At 41.1% G+C, this 21,626-nt stretch overlaps 1 protein-coding gene across 1 annotated transcript in view; it reads left to right on the top strand.

Annotated features, from left to right (window-relative positions):
* LOC126199192 (sorbitol dehydrogenase-like) overlaps window positions 1-21,626 on the top strand; it is a 127,316-nt gene that overhangs the window by 79,771 nt on the left and 25,919 nt on the right. Inside the window, exon 5 of the mRNA XM_049935974.1 lies at window positions 12,336-12,520. Within this exon, the coding sequence (XP_049791931.1) occupies window positions 12,336-12,520 (185 nt within the window). The remainder of the gene's footprint in view (window positions 1-12,335; window positions 12,521-21,626) is intronic.

Here is a 21,626-nt window from a genome sequence, read left to right as displayed (position 1 = left end):
AAAAAGTAAACAAGTTATAAACTAAGGCATGCACACACTTTATTCAACATATAAATGTCACTACAGACATTCAGATTTATGTTATGACTTGTTTGATATGCCTGCCATCATTGGCAATGATGTGGTGCAGATGATTAGTGAAATTCTGGTTGATCCGCTGAAATGTTAGAACATTGATGCTGTTCGATGACCTCCTGAATGGCTGTTTTCATGTCAGCAATGGTTTTGGGGTTATTGCTGTACACCTTCTCTTCAATATAGCCCCCAAAGAAGGAGTCACATGTGTTCAGATATGGAGAATGCCACGCCAGTGGCGGTCCCCAAAGTGTTCCTGCAGGACATCACTCTCCTGCTTCAATGGGGTTGAGCTCCATCTTGCATGAACCACATCTTGTCAAAATCTAGGTCACTTCGGATAATGGGGATGAAGTCATCTTCCAAAACCATCATGTACCATTCAGTAGTCACTGTGCCATCAAGGAATATCACACCTTTTATTCTGTGAGTGGACATTGCACACCACACAGTCACCTGTTGAGAGTGAAGAGACTTCTCAGTTGTGAAATGTGGATTCTCAGTCACCCAAATGTGTCAATTTTGCTTATTGACAAACCCATCCAAATGAAAGTGGGCTTTGTTGCTAAACCAAACCATACAGTTCCCATCATGCCCCACAGCTAACCATGCAGTTTGAATGTCCTAATGCAAAGCGTTCAGGAGTTTTATTTCATATATTTCAATAATTGTCACCCTGTAAGTATAAAGAATATATTGTTCAGTATTTGTGCTGCACAAATACTTCACAGCATGACTATCTGTGACCTATCTCATGTATAAGTCCTACTGCTGGTTTCTGTAACAGCAATATTTTTTTAACGAATAGGATAAATTGCTGCTCACAATAAGGATGAAAAACTGAGTTGCAAAAAGGCACAATGAAAAAACTGTTACACATTGAGCTTTTGGACAAAGGCTTCTTTAGAAAAGAGAACACACACACATTTACACAAACAAGTACACGTGACTGGTATCTCTGGCTGCTCTGGTCAGAACGCAATGGTGTTGCATAGAATGCCAATAGCAATCCAGACTGGGATGGGGAAGGGGGACGGATAGCAGGAGGTGGGTGGGGGAAGAAAAGTCAGTACTGCCTGGTGAGAGAGAGAGAGAGGGGGGGGGAGGGGGGGGATGCAGGGACTAGGTGGTAGCTGGACAAGGTTACCATGCACAGTGTTGTGATGCTGTAGAGGGAAGGGGCAGAAACAGAGAAGTTACGGTATGGTAACCTATTGTCACCATGTGCTCTATGCAACAGTTCCTGCCCCCTCTGTCCTGTCGCTTCTCCCAGTTTACATACCCTCATTCTCATTATGCTCCACTGCCTGTCAACACACCCACTAAGCTTATCCCCTTCTCTGCACCTCACCTTTGCCACTCTCCATTTCTCCCATACAGCATACCAATGCTGTTCCTGGCAGTCTTGTCCAGCTCGCATCTAGTCCCTGCATGCTCCACTAGGCTACACTGACTCCTCTTGCCATACCCATACCCCCTTCCCAGCCCCATTCCAGATTATTGCTCACATTCAATGGGACACCATTTCATTCTGGCCAGAGCAGCTGGAAATAGCAGTCATGTGTGCGAGGGGTTTGCTAGCTTGTGTGAAAATGTATATGTTCTCTTTTCTGAAGAAGGCTGTGGCCAAAAGCTCAAATGTGTAACAGTCTTTTCATTGTGCCTGTCTGCAACTCAGTGTGTCACTTTTTCATAATGTTGTTGATATTCCAACTATAATTTTCCATTGCTTAATTTTGTTTAAGTGGACATCAGCTGGGCAGACTCCTAATTCAGTCCAATAGTTAAGAAAGAGGCAAATTATTCCACAGTAAACTATTTTTGGTCTTTGACTAGGAACTATCTTGGTGAGTTGGATAAGGAGATACAAGCCACGACAAACTTTTCCATGTACAAAATTAACGTGATTTGTCCAGCACAGATTTTTGTCAATATATACACCTAGAAATTTACAACTTCCCATTTGTGTTGCCTTGATGTTGCGTGCATTATTTAGATTGGTGTGGTGCGAACTGCCTCTTTTAACTGGCAGCAATTGAGATTTCGTAGCATCGATCTTGAGTTCCTGATCATTGAAGTATTTCATTAATTCTTTTAAACCACTAGAAGCAAAATATTCTAATTCCTTATGTTCTCTGCCATAGAATAAGTCTGAGGTATCATTAGCATAGTTTATAACATGGGAGTTCATAGTTTGTACAATGTTGTTATGATACGTGAGGGAGAGGAAGAGAAAGAGAATAAGGAATTGAGCTCTGAGTACACCTAGCCCCACTGCCTAGCATCAACTGATAGAGTGAAGATTTAAAATTTTATCATCTAATTTGTTTGTCAGTTCAGTGCATAGTTTATGATTCAACATATATGTTGTTATAAAGGTGCGTTTACACTGCGATTTGTATCGGCACATGTATGAGATACATGTATATTCGACTTTGTGACATGTATCGCGACTTGTATGAGTTGACAAGTATCAACCTCATACATGTATGAGCGTGCGTTTACACTGGTTGATATGTATCACTGTGCGATAGCTTCCGACGATGATTTGGAAGATTTCACATTTTTATGTGCTGATACACTTGCTCTTTTGGAAGATGATAGGAAGAAAAGGCGGAGGAAGTGTAGATGGTGGCACAGAGAGTTTCTCGCGAATTAACGCTAGAGGATGGTGCATATTTTAGAAATTATGTTAGGATGAGTATGGAGGATTTCCGCGGTTTATTATCACTTGTGACTCCTCTTGCGTCCAAAACCAACACAAACTTTCGGGAAGCGATTCCACCAGAGGATCAGTTGGCAGTACCACTCCGTTTTTTAGCCACTGGGGATTCCTCATAAAACGAAGATTTCATGACAAAACATTTGCATTGTCGCGCGATTGCTAATGCCAACGTCTCACACACGATTGTCGGCGTCCGTTGTCAACATTATCACGCGAGGCCGCCGGAATAATAGCAAAACATTGATATACGTGCCAGATGCATGAAAAAATTATATAATGTATTACATACTCTGATATATATATAAAACTTTTACCTTCACTTCTTGGGATAAAACTTGCACAATGGCCTCGCTAACACGAAGAATAATGTTGCATATGGCACTTTTTGATATTCTATGCAGATACATTAACGTCGGAACGACAGTCGGCACCTTCAAAACTCAAATAGCCACCAAAGAGCCTGGTACTATGCATGCGCTGATCGTCGAAATAAGCGGCAGTCGACAAGACGACAGGAAATGATAGTACTGCACATGCGCGAGTTCTTCAAATGTCGCTCATACATGTCGCGTATATGGCCAAAAAGCGATATACAAAATGTATACGCAACATGTATGAGCTCGAGTGTCCGCATACAAGTTCGGTGAATTTTTGTATGAGGTGATGTATCGCGACATGTCAAATTGACATGTCGCTCATACATGTCGCGATACATGTATCCCAGTGTAAACGTACCTTAAGATGTGTGGACAGATCCCCTCCATGACATGTCTTCAGTTTTTTAAGAAGTAAGCTATGGTTTACTATATCGAAAGCTTTTGTCAAGTCCAAAAACAGACTTGCAGTTTGCATTCTCTGGTCTAACAGACAGTACACTTCATGGAAGAACCGTGTAGCTGCTTAGCCCATTTGTAAGGCTATGCTGAGAATCTATAAACAGTTTGTCTTTTGTGGAAAAGGCATAAGCTGGGAAAAGACAACACTTTTGAGTATCTTGTAAAGATAGGAATTAGTGATATTGTCTATAGTCAGATACCTTCCTTACTTCCCTTTCTATACACTGGTTTTCTAAGACTCATTTTTAGAACTACTGGATACATGAAACTTCCTGGCAGATTAAAACTGTGTGCTGGAGCAAGACTCGAACTCAGGACCTTTGCCTTTCGCAGGCAAGTGAAATTGCGAGGACAGGTCGCGAGTCGTGCTTGGGTAGCTCAGATGGTAGAGCACTTGCCCACGAGTTCGAGTCTCAGTCGGGCACAAGTTTTAATCTGCCAGGAAGTTTCATAACAGCGCACATTCCACTGCAGAATGAAAATCTCATTCTGGAAACATCCCCCAGGCTGTGGCTAAGCCACGTCTCTGCTATATCCTTTCTTCCAGGAGAGCTAGTTCTGCAAGGTTCGCAGAATAGCTTCTGTGAAGTTTGGAGAGTAGGAGATGAGGTACTGGCAGAATTGAAGCTGTGAGGACGGGTTGTGAGTTGTACTTGGGTAGCTCAGATGGTAGAACATTTGCCTGCGAAAGGCAAAGGTCCTGAGTTCGAGTCTCGGTCCAGCACACAGTTTTAATCTGCCAGGAAGTTTCATATCAGCACACACTCCACTGCAGAGTGAAAATGTCATACTGGATACATGTTTTCTCTAAACCTGCAATTAGTCACATAGGTAAGAGGTTATGAGATTACTTTTAAGAACATTTTAGTAATTGCACTGGATGTCCCACCCCATCCAGATGAAAACTTTTTCTTTAGAATGGATATTAACTTGTGAACTTCCTGCTCATTCATCTCTATAACTCCAAACATGGTACATTGAGTGGGGTGGCAAAGGGTCTCAACTTGTGCATCTATAATAGCAGTGGGTTGGTCAATAGGAGCAGTGAAATATTTATAAAAAGATACTACTTATAGTAATTGCGTTTTTCACAATGTTACCATCATGTTTTATGCTGAATGGTTCCATGTTCATCATCTTGGAACCTTTACAGGATTTGCCAGTTAACTCCCAGAATGCTTTACTCATGTTATAACAGTGCTCTATTGTTTTGCTGTTAATCTGCTTCCTAAGGTTAGTAATTTCCATTAAAATTTGTAGAGTTGTAGCTTTATAAAGCAGGTTTGATCATGTATACTCTTCCTGAGCCCAATCAGACTTGGTGGGCACTTTAGCCTAGGATTACTTTCATTTTGACAATGTTTAGCTACCTTATGACTATTGTCATAATGTCTCCATAGTATTCAATAGAATTCACTCCATTTGTCAACAGAGTCCTTTACCTCATATATAGAATCCCATTTCTCCTTTTCTAGTTTATATTTAAAGGCATTAATATTTGATTTATTGAGAGTTGGTTTCTGAAGAACAACCTTTTTTATTTTTGGCACAGCTGAATTTGCATGTCTATTACTTGACAAAAGTGCTCAGAGCAATGAATATCTAGACCACTGTAATTTACCTTATCTATAATATTTCTGCTGATTACATCACAATCTATTCTAGTGGACCATGTGTCTATTACTCTAGTGTTAGAGCTAATTATATTGGCAAAATTATACAAGCTTAATACATCAGCGAGCTTCAAGAGTACTGTACTATTAGAAATTGCATGTATGTTAAAGTTACCAAATATAGTAAGGTCATTAGGGCCAGTCATCAGGGCATCTATCCATAAAGCATATTACATCTGCATTTGGAGTCTGACATACTCCAATAACTTTATGCTTAACTAACTTGGATCATTACTGAACTTACTATGGTGAGGTGTTCAAGAAAAAGTATCTTTGAACTGTTATATGTTCACTAACAAACATTTCCACACACAAAATATACATAGTTGATAGTTTTTACTTTGAATATTTTCTTCCAGTGCTGGCCAATGATTCTACAGTTTTCATTTTTTGTACAAAAAATTTCAGAAATATTATTTATACATTTATAACATCAGCTGCCTGCATTGAACTTCAGTAACTGTGATTCTGTGGTATTGACTTTTGAGTCCTGGTTACTGAAATATCAGTCACTTGCGAGATCTAAAAATATGTGCAGGTATTTTTCTCTTATTCTAGATAGTTACAGACATCAAACCAAACTTCCACAAGAGCCATCACAACATTGTGATCTTTTTGAAATACAAATTAGGTCACTGCTAGAAGATGGTTATTTGGGAAGACAGCACTAAGCTATTAGCACTCTAACGAGGAGTTTAAAAAAAGTGTAAATCAATGAAAAATGTCTGTAATTCAATGCTTCCTCTTATATTATTTTTCATGTACTGGTCTTATTGCACTCCTTTTCAGTGTCCTAAAAATGTGCAATTTTTGATGCCACAACTCATGAGATTGTAATTAGTGTGATGACCACATGTTTAATAATGTGCTGAAAAGATAATCTCAACCACTAGAATGTACCATTTTTATTTATATCTTGCTCTTTTATTTCCTCCCATTCAAAGCCTTCATCTGTTGCACATTAGTGTATTGTTTTGCTATTTAGATCTATGTCTGGCAGTATGGTGCCAGCTGGGGACACAAAATGCTTGTTGATAATGTTACAAACTGTTTTGTAATGGTAGGTCTTCATGTCTAATATTTATTGCTTCCCCTTCTGTATCTGTACATATTTTACTGTGTGTGTAATGAGTTTCCAGAGGCATGGCTTACATTTGCCAAATGTGCTACTGCATTACAGTGGACTTGTTTGCTAAGATTTAGAAGCTATGATTATCTTTGAAAATGTTCAGTCCAGGAGATTTCTACAAAAAAAATAAATAACTAAATAAATATATATGGACATCTCTGCCCAAACTCTTTGTCTTTAAATATGTGTCTGCTCGTGTCTGTATATGTGTGGATGGATATGTGTGTGTGTGCGAGTGTATACCCGTCCTTTTTTCCCCCTAAGGTAAGTCTTTCCACTCCCGGGATTGGAATGACTCCTTACCCTCTCCCTTAAAACCCACATCCTTTCGTCTTTCCCTCCCCTTCCCTCTTTCCTGATGAGGCAACAGTTTGTTGCAAAAGCTTGAATTTTGTGTGTATGTTTGTGTTTGTTTATGTGTCTGTGTCTGTCGACCTGCCAGCAATTTCATTTGGTAAGTCACATCATCTTTGTTTTTAGATATATTTTTCCTACGTGGAATGTTTCCCTCTATTTTTATATATATTATTATTATTATTTTTTTTTGTACACATTCACACTGCAGAGTTCAACAAACATTACTGTTTTTTGCACAACTTTCTGATTCCATAATGATACCAGTCATTTTCTGTTAATTTGGAAAAAAAGTACACTTAGGTCTAATTACATAAATAAAAATTGAGGAATTTACATGGTGGTGACAAAAGTCATGTGATAGTGATATTCACGTACACAGATGGTGGCAGTATTATATACACAAGGTATAAAAGGGCAATTGATTGGTGGAGCTGTCATCTGTACTCAGGTGATTCATTTGAAAAGGTTTTCAACATAATTATGCCAGCACAATGTGAATTAATAGACCTTGAATGCAGAATATTAGACAGAGCTAGATGCATGGGACATTCCATTTCAGAAATCATCAGGGAATTCAGTATTCAAAGATCCACAGTTTCAAGAGTGCTCAGAATACCAAATGTCAGGCATTACCTCTCACTACAGATGACACAGTGGCCAACAGCCTTCACTTAACAACTGAGAACAGCGGTGTTTGTGTAGAGTTGTCAACACTGCATGAAATAACTGCAGAAATGAATGTGGAAGTTAACAACAAATGTATCAATTAGGACAGTGAAGTGAAATTTGGTGTTAATGGGCTATGGCAGCAGACGACCAACATGAGTGCCTTTGCTAACAGCACAATGTCACCTGCAGTGCCTTTCCTGGGCTCGTGACCATATCAATTGGACCCCAGAACACTGGAAAACTATGACCTGGTCAGATGAGTCCCAATTTCAGCTGAGAAGAACTGATGGTAGGGTTCAAGTACGGTGCACGCCCCTAGAGCCATGGATCCAAGTTGTCAACAAGACACTGTACAAGCTGGTAGTAGCTCCACAATGGTGTTGGTTGTGTTTTCATGGAAGTGAACTGATTATTGACTGGAAACAGTAATGTTCGGCTACTTGGAGACCATGTTCAGCTATTCATAGACTTCATGTTCTCTAATTACAATGGAATTTTTATGGATAGCAGTGAGCCATGTCACTACGCCACAGTTCTTCAGAATTGGTTTGAAGAACATTCTGGAAAATTCAAGTGAATGATTTGGCCACCCAGATTACTCAACATGAATTTCATTGAACATTTATGGGACACAATCGAGAGGTCAATTAATGCACAAAATCCTGCACCGGAAACACATTTGCAATTATGGATGACTATAGCAGCAGCATGGCTCAATATTTCTGCAGGAGACTTAAAATGAGCTGTTGAATCCCTACCATGTAAAGTTGCTGCATTACGTCAATCAAAAGGAGGTCAAACATGATATTAGGAGGTATACCATGACTTTTGAAACCTCAGTGTATGTAAGGCTTTCATGCAAACTTATTTTCATTTACAGACAAAATGATTTTAACTCAATACCATCGTACAATATGCATTAGATGAGTATGTGCCAAGTAAGATAATAAGAGATGAAAAAGAGCCACCGTGGCACAACAACTGAGTTAGAAAACTGCTGCTTAAGCAAAGGGAACTTCGCAGCAAACATAAACATAGCCAAAGCCTTGCAGACAAACTAAAATTACACGAAGCGAAATGTAGTGTGAGGAGGGCTATGTGAGAGACGTTCAGTGAATTCGAAAGTAAAGTTCTATGTACTGACTTGGCATAAAATCCTAAGAAATTTTGGTCTTATGTCAAAGCAGTAGGTGGATCAAAACTAAATGTCCAGACACTCTGTGACCAAAATGGTACTGAAACAGAGGATGACAGACTAAAGGCCAAAATACTAAATGTCTTTTTCCAAAGCTGTTTCACAGAGGAAGACTGCACTGTAGTTCCTTCTCTAGATTGTCACACAGATGACGAAATGGTAGATATCAAAATAGATGACAGAGGGATAGAAAAACAATTGAAATTGCTCAAAAGAGGAAAGGCTGCTGGACCTGATGGGATACCAGTTCGATTTTACACAGAGTACGTGATGGAACATGCCCCCCTTCTTGCGGCGGTGTACCATAGGTCTCTAGAAGAGTGTAGCGTTCCAAAGGATGGGAAAAGAGCAGAGGTCATCCCCGTTTTCAAGAAGGGACATCGAACAGGTGTGCAGAACTATAGACCTATATCTCTAACGTCAATCAGTTGTAGAATTTTGGAACATGTGTTATGTTTGAGTATAATGACTTTTCTGGAGACTAGAAATCTACTCTGTAGGAATCAGCATGGGTTTCAAAAAAGGTGATTGTGTGAAACCCAGCTCGCACTATTCGTCCATGAGACTCAAGAGGGCCATAAACATGGGTTCCCAGGTAGATGCCGTGTTTTTTGACTTCTGCAAGGCGTTCTATACAGTTCCCCACAGTCGTTTAATGAACAAAGTAAGAGCATATGGACTGTCAGACCAATTGTGTGATTGGATTGAAGAGTTCCAAGATAACAGCATGTCATTCTCAATGGAGAGAAGTCTTCCGAAGTAAGTGTGATTTCAGGTGTGCCGCAGGGGAGTGTCGTAGGACTGTTGCTATTCACAATATACATAAATGACCTTGTGGATAACATCATAAGTTCACTGAGGCTTTTTGTGGATGATGCTGTAGTATATCGAGAGGTTGTAACAATGGAAAATTGTACTGAAATGCAGGAGGATCTGCAATGAATTGACACATGGTGCAGGGGATGGCAATTGAATCTCAATGTAGACAAGTGTAATGTGCTGTGAATACATAGAAAGAAAGATCCTTTATCATTTAGCTACAATATAGCAGGTCAGCAACTGGAAGCAGTTAATTCCATAAATTATCTGGGAGTAGGCATTAGGAGTGATTTAAATGGAATGATCATATAAAGTTGATCATCGGTAAAGCAGATGCCAGACTGAGATTCATTGGAAGAATCCTAAGGAAATGCAACCTGAAAACAAAGGAAGTAGGTTACAGTACACTTGTTCGTCCACTGCTTAAATATTTCTCACCAGTGTGGGATCCGTACCAGATAGGGTTGATAGAAGGGATAGAGAAGATCCCACGGAGAGCAGCACACTTCATTACAGGATCATTTAGTAATTGCGAAGGCGTTACGGAGATGATAGATAAACTCCACTAGAAGACTCTGCAGGAGAGATGCTCAGTAGCTCAGTATGAGTTTTCGTTGAACTTTCAAGAACATACCTTCACCAAGGAGTCAAGCAGTATATTGCTCCCTCCTACGTATATCTCGCAAAGAGACCATGAGGATAAAATCAGAGAGATTAAAACCCACACAGAGGCATACCGACAATCTTTCTTTCCACAAACTATACAAGACTAGAATAGAAGGGAGAACCGATAGAGGTACTCAAAGTACCCTCCGCCACACACTGTCAGGTGGCTTGCAGAGTATGGATGTAGATGTAGAAGAGGTGCTAAGTAAGCTTCACTCTTCAGAACACAGGAGACTCTTTTAGCAGTAATTAGAAAAATGTGGAAAGGAGACTGAACAGGAAAGTAACAAATGTGTCACTTCAACTGATGTCTTTCATCCATACATGTACCACATCTCTGTCTTCATCCATTTATTTCTTTTATGCTGTATTATCTTTTATTCTTCAAGTTCAATATTAGATATCCTCTTTGTCACTTTTCTGTAAATCTGACTCAGATCCGCAATTTACTTACATGATTTTCCAGTAGTAGGTAGTTTTAGGTTCACTTCATTTTTATAATACTCACAGAAATACTTCAAACAGTTCTCTGTTGTATTAGAAATCATTTTTATATATGTCTTTGGTTGATATTTATTTTCAGCACTGTAACAAAGTGACGAATTTGACAGAACTTATGGACTGACACTGTAAATGTTCTGCTTCTTTTACATCTGGTAGCATCTTGTATCTTTGCTTGTCTGGCTGCTGTTTCTCTCTTTTAGTCAGTTACTGTCCTTTTTTGCCTCATATGCAGTTCTGTTCTCAGTCCATTCTTATCTTCACTGTTTTGTCAGCTGGACTTCCTGTCACTTCTGATCTCTCAGGCCTTCAGATCTCATCTGTATCTTGTTGTTTTCTCTGTTATTCTGAACCATTGCATATCTCCTCTTGAGTGTGGCTTCTATGATTCATTCTTGAATAGAATTGTTTTCTCCTGTGTGTTCTTCTCTTTTATCAGTTATTATGAAAGCTAGTGATGTTGTTGTATATCCATGTTACTGATTTGTAAGTGCAAAATTTTTATCATTAAACTATGGTCAAAAGTATCCGGACACCCTAAGTAATACAGAACTGATCACTAGATGTGATAAGAGGTGGACCTGCCAGTAAAAAGCAGGCAGGGAGTTTTGTGTTGCCAGCACAGAAGCAGTAACAGCAGAATGGATCGGTCAGGAATCAGGAACATTTCAAACTTTCTAAAACTGCCCAAGTTGACTGTTGGTGATGTGATTGTGAACTGGAAAAGTGAAGGGACACCACAGCTAAACCAAAGTGAGACAGGCACTGTTGAGCATTGTAGAGTGTGTGTCTAAAAAAATTGCTACCTGCATACATCTAGCACAATGACTATGCATTGGCGTTAAAATGGGGAAGAATGGTCAATTGGCTCCTCATAAGGCACACATTTCTGTAGTTGACGCTATGCAACACTTGAAGTGGTGTAAAGAGCAATGACTCTGGACATTGGATGATGAAACAAGTGATGAATCATGTTGTACTTGTGTCAGTCTGATGGAAGAATGTGGGTTTGGTGAATGCCTGGAGAGTGTTATCTGCCATTGTGTGTCATGCCAATGGTGAAATGCAGAGGAAGGGTTGTTACAGTAAGGGTGCATTTTTTTGTGGTTAGTGTGTGGTTCCTTATTGTGCTTAAAAAAACACTAAATATAGGAGGATATGAATGTATTTTACAGCATTATGTACTGCATACAGGAGAGGAACAGTTCAGAGATGATGACTGTTTATATCAGCTTAATGATATGCCCTGTCATAAAGCAGCACCTGTGAAGCAATGGTCTATGGACAACAACATTCCTCAAATGGACTCATCTGCCCAGAGTCCTGGCCTGAACCCAAGAGAACAACTTTGGGATGAGTTAGAACATCAACTTCATTCCAGGCCGAAGTGTCCAATATCATTAACTTCTCTGGTTTCAGCTCTTGAGGAAGAATGGGCTTCCATTCCTCCACAGACATTCCAGACACTTCATTGAAAGTGCCTCCAAAAGGGTACAGAACTCCATATTAACATCCACTAATAGGTGTCCGGATACTTTTGAAAAGATAGTGTATTTAAAAGTATATTTATGTTGGAGAACATTTTCATTATGCAGATACAACATTATTTCAAGAACCTCTCACATATGGACAGACACATACAAGACCATTACACACACAATGTAGAAACTAATCTAGAAAATATCTTCAGGTTGCCTGATAATATGTCCATGGAGGAAGGTGCCCTCATTCAGCCACTTTCAGTTGGTGTTCAGGCATGTTTTAAGGCAGAAGTAACACTGGGATCTGTTGTTCTGATAACTGGAGCTGGTCCTATTGGGCTTGTCACACTTGTTGCAGCAAAAGCAATGGGTGCATCTAAGGTGATCATCACAGGTATTACCAAAGAATTTATTTACTTTTCAGAAGGAACACTGTTATCTATAGCAAGTTTGCTGAAATAACCATATTTTAAGATGCTCTGTAAACTGTGTGTTTCTTTATATAATCAAAATTGGGATGTTTCACTGCCAAGCCACAGCATCAGTGAAAGGCTCTGCTGTGGCTGCCAACAGGCACACAGCATAAAGCATAAAACTCTGTTGTGGCTGGCAGTGGCTTTGTGACAGTCAGTATGTTAATAAGCAGCAGTACAGATAGTCAGTGTGTTAATGTGCAGCAATGCAGATATTTTCAACCCAAATGTAAAGAAATTTGATTTGTTAATTTTTCTTTAATGTGTTCAGGAAACTTCCCTGGTTTTTACTCCATGTGAATACAAGTAGATGCCACAAAAACAAACAGACCAGGGCCCAAACTTATGTTTTCATCATAAATGTGTTAACCAATGGTTACTTCATTAACAAAAGTTTGATGACACCCAGAAAGAAAAATGTAAATATTCAGTGGGAGTGTGAATACAGTTCAAGTGCAATACTCAACGTGTGCTCACATGGAGAAATACAATGAAGTTGCCAGGCCATGTGAAAGACATATTAACTTATCCCTCTGAAGATGGTTTTCAAATATAAATATGAAACTGATCTTGATGGCAAATATCAACATAGCACCAAATAAAACATAACTTTATTAAATATATATGAGCATTATTTCTGAGGGCATGCAGCTTTACTGTATGGTTAAATGATGATGGCGTCCTCTTGGGTAAAATATTCCAGAGGTAAAATAGTCCGTCATTCGGATCTCCGGGTGGGGACTACTCAGGAGGATGTTGTTATCAGGAGAAAGATAACTGGCGTTCTACGGATCGGAGTGTGGAATGTCAGATCCCTTAATCGAGCAGGTAGGTTAGAAAATTTAAAAAGGGAAATGGATAGGTTAAAGTTAGATATAGTAGGAATTGGTGAAGTTCGGTGGCAGGAGGAACAAGACTTTTGGTCAGGCGAATACAGGGTTATAAATACAAAATCAAATAGGGGTAATGCAGGAGTCTGTTTAATAATAAATAAAAAAAATAGGAGTGCGGGTAAGCTACTACAAACAGCATAGTGAACACATTACTGAGGGCAAGATAGACACGAAGCCCATGCCTACTACAGTAGTACAAGTTTATATGCCAACTAGCTCTGCAGATGACAAAGAAATTGAAGAAATGTATGATGAAATAAAAGAAATTATTCAGATAGTGAAGGGAGATGAAAATTTAATAGTCATGGGTGACTGGAATTCGGTAGTAGGAAAAGGGAGAGAAGGAAACATAATAGGTGAATATAAATTGGGGCTAAGAAATGACAGAGGAAGCCGCCTGGTGCCATAGCACAACTTGGTTCAAGAATCATAAAAGAAGGTTGTATACACGGAAGAAGCCTGGAGATACTGACAGGTTTAAGATAGATTATATAATGGTAAGACAGAGATTTAGGAACCAGGTTTTAAATTGTAAGACATTTCCAGGGGCAGATGTGGACTCTGACCACAATCTATTGGTTATGAACTGTAGATTCAAACTGAAGAAACTGCAAAAAGGTTGGAATTTAAGGAGATGGAAACGGGATAAACTGACTAAACCAGAGGTTGTACAGAGTTTCAGGGACAGCATAAGGGAACAATTGACAGGAATGGGGGAAAGAAATACAGTAGAAGAAGAATGGGTAGCTTTGAGAGATGAAGTAGTGAAGGCAGCAGAGGATCAAGTACGTAAAAAGACGAGGGCTAGTAGAAATCCTGGGGTAACAGAAGAAATATTGAATTTAATTAATGCAAGGAGAAAATATAAAAAGGCAGTAAATGAAGCAGGCAAAAAGGAATACAAACGTCTCAAAAATGAGATCGACAGGAAGTGCAAAATGGCTAAGCAGGGATGGCTAGAGGACAAGTGTAAGGATGTAGAGGCTTATCTCACTAGGGGTAAGATAGATACTGCCTACAGGAAAATTAAAGAGACCTTTGGAGAAAAGAGAACCACTTGTATGAATATCAAGAGCTCAGATGGAAACCCAGTTCTAAGCAAAGAAGGGAAAGCAGAAAGGTGGAAGGAGTATATAGAGAGTTTATACAAGGGCGATATACTTGAGGACAATATTATGGAAATGGAAGAGGAGGTAGATGAAGATGAAATGGGAGATCCGATACTGCATGAAGAGTTTGACAGAGCACTGAAAGACCTCAGTCGAAACAAGGCCCCGGGAGTAGACAACATTCCATTAGAACTACTGACGGCCTTGGGAGAGCCAGTCCTGACAAAACTCTAGCATCTGGTGAGCAAGATGTATGAGACAGGTGAAATACCCTCAGACTTCAAGAAGAATATAATAATTCTAATCCCAAAGAAAGCAGGTGCTGACAGATGTGAAAATTACCGAACAATCAGTTTAATAAGTCACGGATGCAAAATACTAACGCGAATTCTTTACAGATGAATGGAAAAACTGGTAGAAGCCAACCTCGGGGAAGATCAGTTTGGATTCCGTAGAAATGTGGGAACATGTGAGGTTATACTGATCCTACGACTTATCTTAGAAGCTAGATTAAGGAAAGGCAAACCTACATTTCTAGCATTTGTAGACTTAGAGAAAGCTTTTGACAATGTTGACTGGAATACTCTCTTTCAAATTCTGAAGGTGGCAGGGGTAAAATACAGGGAGCGAAAGGCTATTTACAATTTGTACAGAAACCAGATGGCAGTTCTAAGAGTCAAGGGGCATGAAAGGGAAGCAGTGGTTGGAAAGGGAGTGAGACAGGGTTATAGCCTCTCCCCGATGTTATTCAATTTGTATATTGAGCAAGCAGTGAAGGAAACAAAAGAAAAATTCGGAGTAGGTATTAAAATCCAAGGAGAAGAAATAAAAACTTTGAGGATGACATTGTAATTCTGTCAGAGACAGCAAAGGACTTGGAAGAGCAGTTGAATGGAATGGATAGTGTCTTCAAAGGAGGATATAAGATGAACATCAACAAAAGCAAAACGAGGATAATGGAATGTAGTCGAATTAAGTCGGCTGATGCTGAGGGAATTGGATTAGGAAATGAGACACTTAAAGTAGTAAAGGAGTTTTGCTATTTGGGGAGCAAAATAACTGATGATGGTTGAAGTAGAGAGGATATAAAATGTAGACTGGCAATGGCAAGGAAAGCATTTCTGAAGAAGAGAAATTTGTTAACATCGAGTATAGATTTAAGTGTCAGGAAGTCGTTTCTGAAAGTATTTGTATGGAGTGTAGCCATGTACGGAAGTGAAACATGGACGATAACTAGTTTGGACAAGAAGAGAATAGAAGCTTTCGAAATGTGGTGCTACAGAGGAATGCTGAAGATTAGATGTGTAGATCATATAACTACTGAGGAGGTATTGAATAGGATTGGGGAGAAGAGAAGTTTGTGGTACAACTTGACTAGAAGAAGGGATCGGTTGGTAGGACATGTTCTGAGGCATCAAGGGATCACCAATTTAGTATTGTAAGACAGCGTGTAGGGTAAAAATCATAGAGGGAGACCAAGAGATGAATACACTAAACAGATACAGAAGGATGTAGGTTGCAGTAGGTACTGGGAGATGAAGAAGCTTGCACAGGATAGAGTGGCAATGAAAGCTGCATCAAACCAGTCTCAGGACTGAAGACCACAACAACAACAACATATGAGCATTTAAATTATAATTTTTTGTCACTCCTACGATTCTCATGATTTTTTATCAGTACAATTTCAATACATTTCAGCTCCTTCTTGGTTCATTACCTGGTTGAGGGTGCTACTTGTACTGAACTAACTACCAAATTGTGTATCATCAAATGATACATTACAATTTCTCACTTACAGAAAATACACTCCTGGAAATTGAAATAAGAACACCGTGAATTCATTGTCCCAGGAAGGGGAAACTTTATTGACACATCCCTGGGGTCAGATACATCACATGATCACACTGACAGAACCACAGGCACATAGACACAGGCAACAGAGCATGCACAATGTCGGCACTAGTACAGTGTATATCCACCTTTCGCAGCAATGTAGGCTGCTATTCTCCCATGGAGACGATCGTAGAGATGCTGGATGTAGTCCTGTGGAACGGCTTGCCATGCCATTTCCACCAGGTGCCTCAGTTGGACCAGCGTTCGTGCTGGACGTGCAGACCGCGTGAGGCGACGCTTCATGCAGTCCCAAACATGCTCAATGGGGGACAGATCCGGAGATCTTGCTGGCCAGAGTAGTTGACTTACACCTTCTAGAGCACGTTGGGTGGCACGGGATACATGCGGACGTGCATTGTCCTGCTGGAACAGCAAGTTCCCTTGCCGGTCTAGGAATGGTAGAACGATGGGTTCGATGACGGTTTGGATGTACCGTGCACTATTCAGTGTCCCCTCGACGATCACCAGTGGTGTACGGCCAGTGTAGGAGATCGCTCCCCACACCACGATCCCGGGTGTTGGCCCTGTGTGCCTCGGTCGTATGCAGTCCTGATTGTGGCGCTCACCTGCACGGCGCCAAACACGCATACGACCATCATTGGCACCAAGGCAGAAGCGACTCTCATCGCTGAAGACGACACGTGTCCATTCGTCCCTCCATTCACGCCTGTCGCGACACCACTGGAGGCGGGCTGCACGATGTTGGGGCGTGAGCGGAAGACGGCCTAACGGTGTGCGGGACCGTAGCCCAGCTTCATGGAGACGGTTGCGAATGGTCCTCGCCGATACCCCAGGAGCAACAGTGTCCCTAATTTGCTGGGAAGTGGCAGTGCGGTCCCCTACGGCACTGCGTAGGATCCTACGGTCTTGGCGTGCATCCGTGCGTCGCTGCGGTCCGGTCCCAGGTCGACGGGCACGTGCACCTTCCGCCGACCACTGGCGACAACATCGATGTACTGTGGAGACCTCACGCCCCACGTGTTGAGCAATTCGGCGGTACGTCCACCCGGCCTCCCGCATGCCCACTATACGCCCTCGCTCAAAGTCCGTCAACTGCACATACGGTTCACGTCCACGCTGTCGCGGCATGCTACCAATGTTAAAGACAGCGATGGAGCTCCGTATGCCACGGCAAACTGGCTGACACTGACGGCGGCTGTGCACAAATGCTGCGCAGCTAGCGCCATTCGACGGCCAACACCGCGGTTCCTGGTGTGTCCGCTGTGCCGTGCGTGTGATCATTGCTTGTACAGCCCTCTCGCAGTGTCCGGAGCAAGTATGGTGGGTCTGACACACCGGTGTCAATGTGTTCTTTTTTCCATTTCCAGGAGTGTATTTACATACGAAATTATTAAGTAGAATCAAATACACTGAACGATGAATGCAACTACACTGTTTGAAGACTTTACAAGGGAGTTACTTATATTATGGTCTGATTACATCACTATTGCTGATAGTGATGTTTAAACTAATTACTGTAATGCAAAGAATTGCTGATATTCACTAAAAGTGTAATCGTTTCTAAAACTTTAATGTGAAGTGTCAGAAACATAGAAGTATTGGAACAGGTTATTTTTCACCAGTACTCTCAAAATTAATGTAAACAGTGTTTGAAGAACTTTTTGAATGATGAACTAGCACAGTACACCAACAAAAATAATCAATTTTTGACAATATAATGTAACTGAATAGATAAAAACTCTTCTCACCAAGTGGCAGCAGGAGAACACATATAAAAAAAGGTTTTACGTATGTAAGCTTTTGATGCCAGTGGCTCCTTCTTCTGGCAAAAGGGTTGAAGGTAAAGGAGGAGGAGTGAAGAAGAAAGGGCTGGAGAGGTTTGGGAAAAGGGCTAGAGTTTGGAAAAGTCACCCAGAACTCTGGGTCAGGGGAGACTTACTGGACTGGATGAGAAGGAGAGACTGATTGTTGGGACTGCACCAAACAATATTTGAAAACTTGAGAGATTGAAGGTGGAGGACAGGTTAATATGCAAGACAGAGATCACTGCTACTACATCACGCATCACTTAATAAGAGGGAAAAGCTAAGTGCATTTTATGTAAGACAGATGGGAAGGGGATATGAAAAATAAACAGATCAGCAAAAGAAAGATGCAGAAAAAGAAAATGGAGTGAAGAAACAAGTAGTTACTTCAAATAAATACTAAGATGGAAGACATTAACGCAAATTAAGGCCAGGCGGGTGGTGAGAAAGACGGACATGTAGTGCTGATTCCACCTGCAGAGTTCTGAGAAATTGGTGTCCAGGGGTGACAGGCAGTGAGGTCATGACTGTCATGTTGTAGAGCATGCTCTGCAACAGGATATAGTGTGTTGCCGGTATACACCCTCTGCCTATGCCCATTCATCCTAACTGATAACTTGGTGGTAGTCTTGCCAATGTTTAGAGGCCGAACAGTGTTTACAGAACAGCTGGTATATTGTGTCATTTCACAGGTGGCTCTCCTTTTGATAGTATATGTTTTGCCAGTTACAGGACTGGTGTAGAAGGTAGTATGAGGGTACACAGAGCAGGTCTTGCAGCAGGAATGCTCAAAGCATAGGAATCACAGGGTAGGGAGATGGGTGCAGAAGCAGCATAGGGTCTGACAAGGCTGTTGCAGAGATTGGGAAGCCAGTGAAAAGCTATTCTAGGTGTGGTGGGTAAAATATCAGATGGAATGGGCCCCATTTCAGGGCATGATTTTAGGAAGTTATGGCCTTCTTGAAGTAGCTGATTAATACATTCAATACCAGGACAATATTGAGTGATGAGTGATGTGCTCTGAAGCTCGTTTCCTGAGGCATCAACAGTACCAGGATTGGATGTGATGGCCCATGAAATCTGCTTTTGAACTAGGTTGGTGGGAAAAATTACATTCAATGACGGCTGAGGGGTGAGAATGGTGGTCTATTGCCGTAAAGAGTCTGCATCTGAACAAATACTTTTGCCTCAAATGCCAAGGCCATATGGGAGGGAAAGTTTGACACGGACAGGATGGCAACTGTCAAAATGTGAGTACTATTGTTTGTTAGTAGGTTTAATGTGGACAGAAGTGTGTAGCTGGCCTTTGGTGGGGATGAGATCTACCTCAAGGAAAGTGGCATGGGGTTTGGAATAGGATCATGTGAAATTTAATTGGTAGAATGTATTTAGAGATTCCAGGAATTTTAGCAGGTCAGCCTAACCATGAGTCCACATGGAAAGATGTCATCAGTGTATCTAAACCAAACTGGGTCTGAAGGTTTATGGATCCCAGGTAAGTCCCCTTCAAGCGACTCTTGAAAAGGTTGGCATAGGAAGGAGCCATCCTGGTTCCCATGGCTGTCTCCTGATCTGTTTGTATGTCTGCCCTCAAAGGTGAAGTAGTTGTTGGTAAGTGTAAACTTGATTAAGGTGAGCAGAAAGGATGTCATAGGGTTGGAGAAAGGATGTCATAGGTTTGGAATCAGGTGGGTGCTGAGTGAGGAAAAGTTCAGCAGCAGACAGACCATGTTCATGGGAGATGTTTGTATAGAGGGAGGTGGCATCAGTGGGGACAAACAAGGTTGTGTGGCGGGAGAGGGAGGGGTATGGATTTCAGACAGTCCTGGAAATGGTTGATGTCTTCAATACAGGATTGAAGTCTTTGTACTATGGGTTGCAGGTGTTAATCTACTAAGGAAAACATATGTTTCATTGGTGTTTTGAAGAACATTTCTTGAAACCTGCTCATCCCTTGGAGTTACTCCCAAAGGCACACTGAAAGTCCCACTTCCTGGATGTAATTCTATTCTACACCAGGCTCTTTTACAGTTTCAAATATAGCAATCTCTTGCACTTACCCGGCTAATCTGTGACGTATGCCTCATCTGCCAATTTCCAGTAGTGTTCTCTCCTTCTATACAATTCTGCAGTTTATGGTATCATCTGCCAAGCCAACTTCAGACTGCAATATTATTCCAAACTTCACATCAAAAAACTATCCCAACTTCTCCTAAACCAGCTCAACAGTGCTTTTTCCCTTCTTGTCCCTCTGCAACTCCCTAAACAGCCACACCATCAGCCACCACACCTCTGATACAAACTGAGCTTGGCCAACCTGCTTAACATCACTCGGCCTTCAACATGGCTTCCCAGACCAATAATAATTCCAAATCATAAGAACCAGTCACAGCAGAACAGTGTTCTCTCTCATCTAAAGCACTCTCCTCTTCTGAATTATCTCCATTATCCACAGGTCTCACTTTCAGCCCTAAATCTACATTTAATCATGCTTTCCTTCACAAGCAATGTCAGCTGGAAATATCACTTTGCAAACCAAACCCAAAACCTTTCCAAAAGCAAACCTGACATTGAACCCTGCCTTGAACAGTTCCAACCATGATCCCAACTTGATGCATCTCCACTACCTCAAAATCATCCCTTTCAAGCCTTCCCGGAATTCCTCGCATCCAGCATTGTTTCACAACCCTTCCTCAAGTCCTTACAACATGACCCTAACTTGTTTTCCGCAGAACTCCAGACTCTGCAGTCCATAAAATCTGAAGATTCTACCATTATCCTCTCAGTAGCCAAAGAATCTACCACTGTGGTACTTGACCAACAAGAGTATGTTATTGGAGGTCTACATCAACTGTCTGACACCTTTCCATACAGCATCTGCCATCAAGATCCAATCACTGTGATTGAAACTGCACGGCAATTCCTCCTTAAAACCTCAGGCCCCTCACAAGAACTAACACCTCAATCCACAGAACTTTTTACCCCACCCAAATCACAAGCCCCCACCTTTTACCTTCTTCCTAAGATCCACAATCAATCATCCTGGCCATCCTACAGTTGATGTCTTCAAAGCATGCACTGAATGTACATCTCCCTTAGCTGATCAACACCTTCAGTCCATAGTACAAAGACTTTCCTCCTATGTTAAAGACACCAACCATTTCCTAGATTGTCTGAGATCTATGCCCCTCCCTCTCCCACTACACACCTTGCTTGTCACCACTGATGCCATCTCCCTCTATACCAACAACCCCCCATGCATCACCTGTTTGCTGCTGAAAGTTTCCTCAGTCAGCACCCACCTGATTCCAAGTGTATGACATCCTAGCTGCTCACTTTAATCAGCTTAATACTTATCAAAAACTA

The sequence above is a fragment of the Schistocerca nitens genome, chromosome 8 (assembly GCF_023898315.1).
Source record: "Schistocerca nitens isolate TAMUIC-IGC-003100 chromosome 8, iqSchNite1.1, whole genome shotgun sequence".
NCBI lineage: Eukaryota > Metazoa > Arthropoda > Insecta > Orthoptera > Acrididae > Schistocerca > Schistocerca nitens.
Note: the sequence above shows the minus strand (reverse complement) of the source record. Positions and strands in the feature narration are given on the sequence as shown.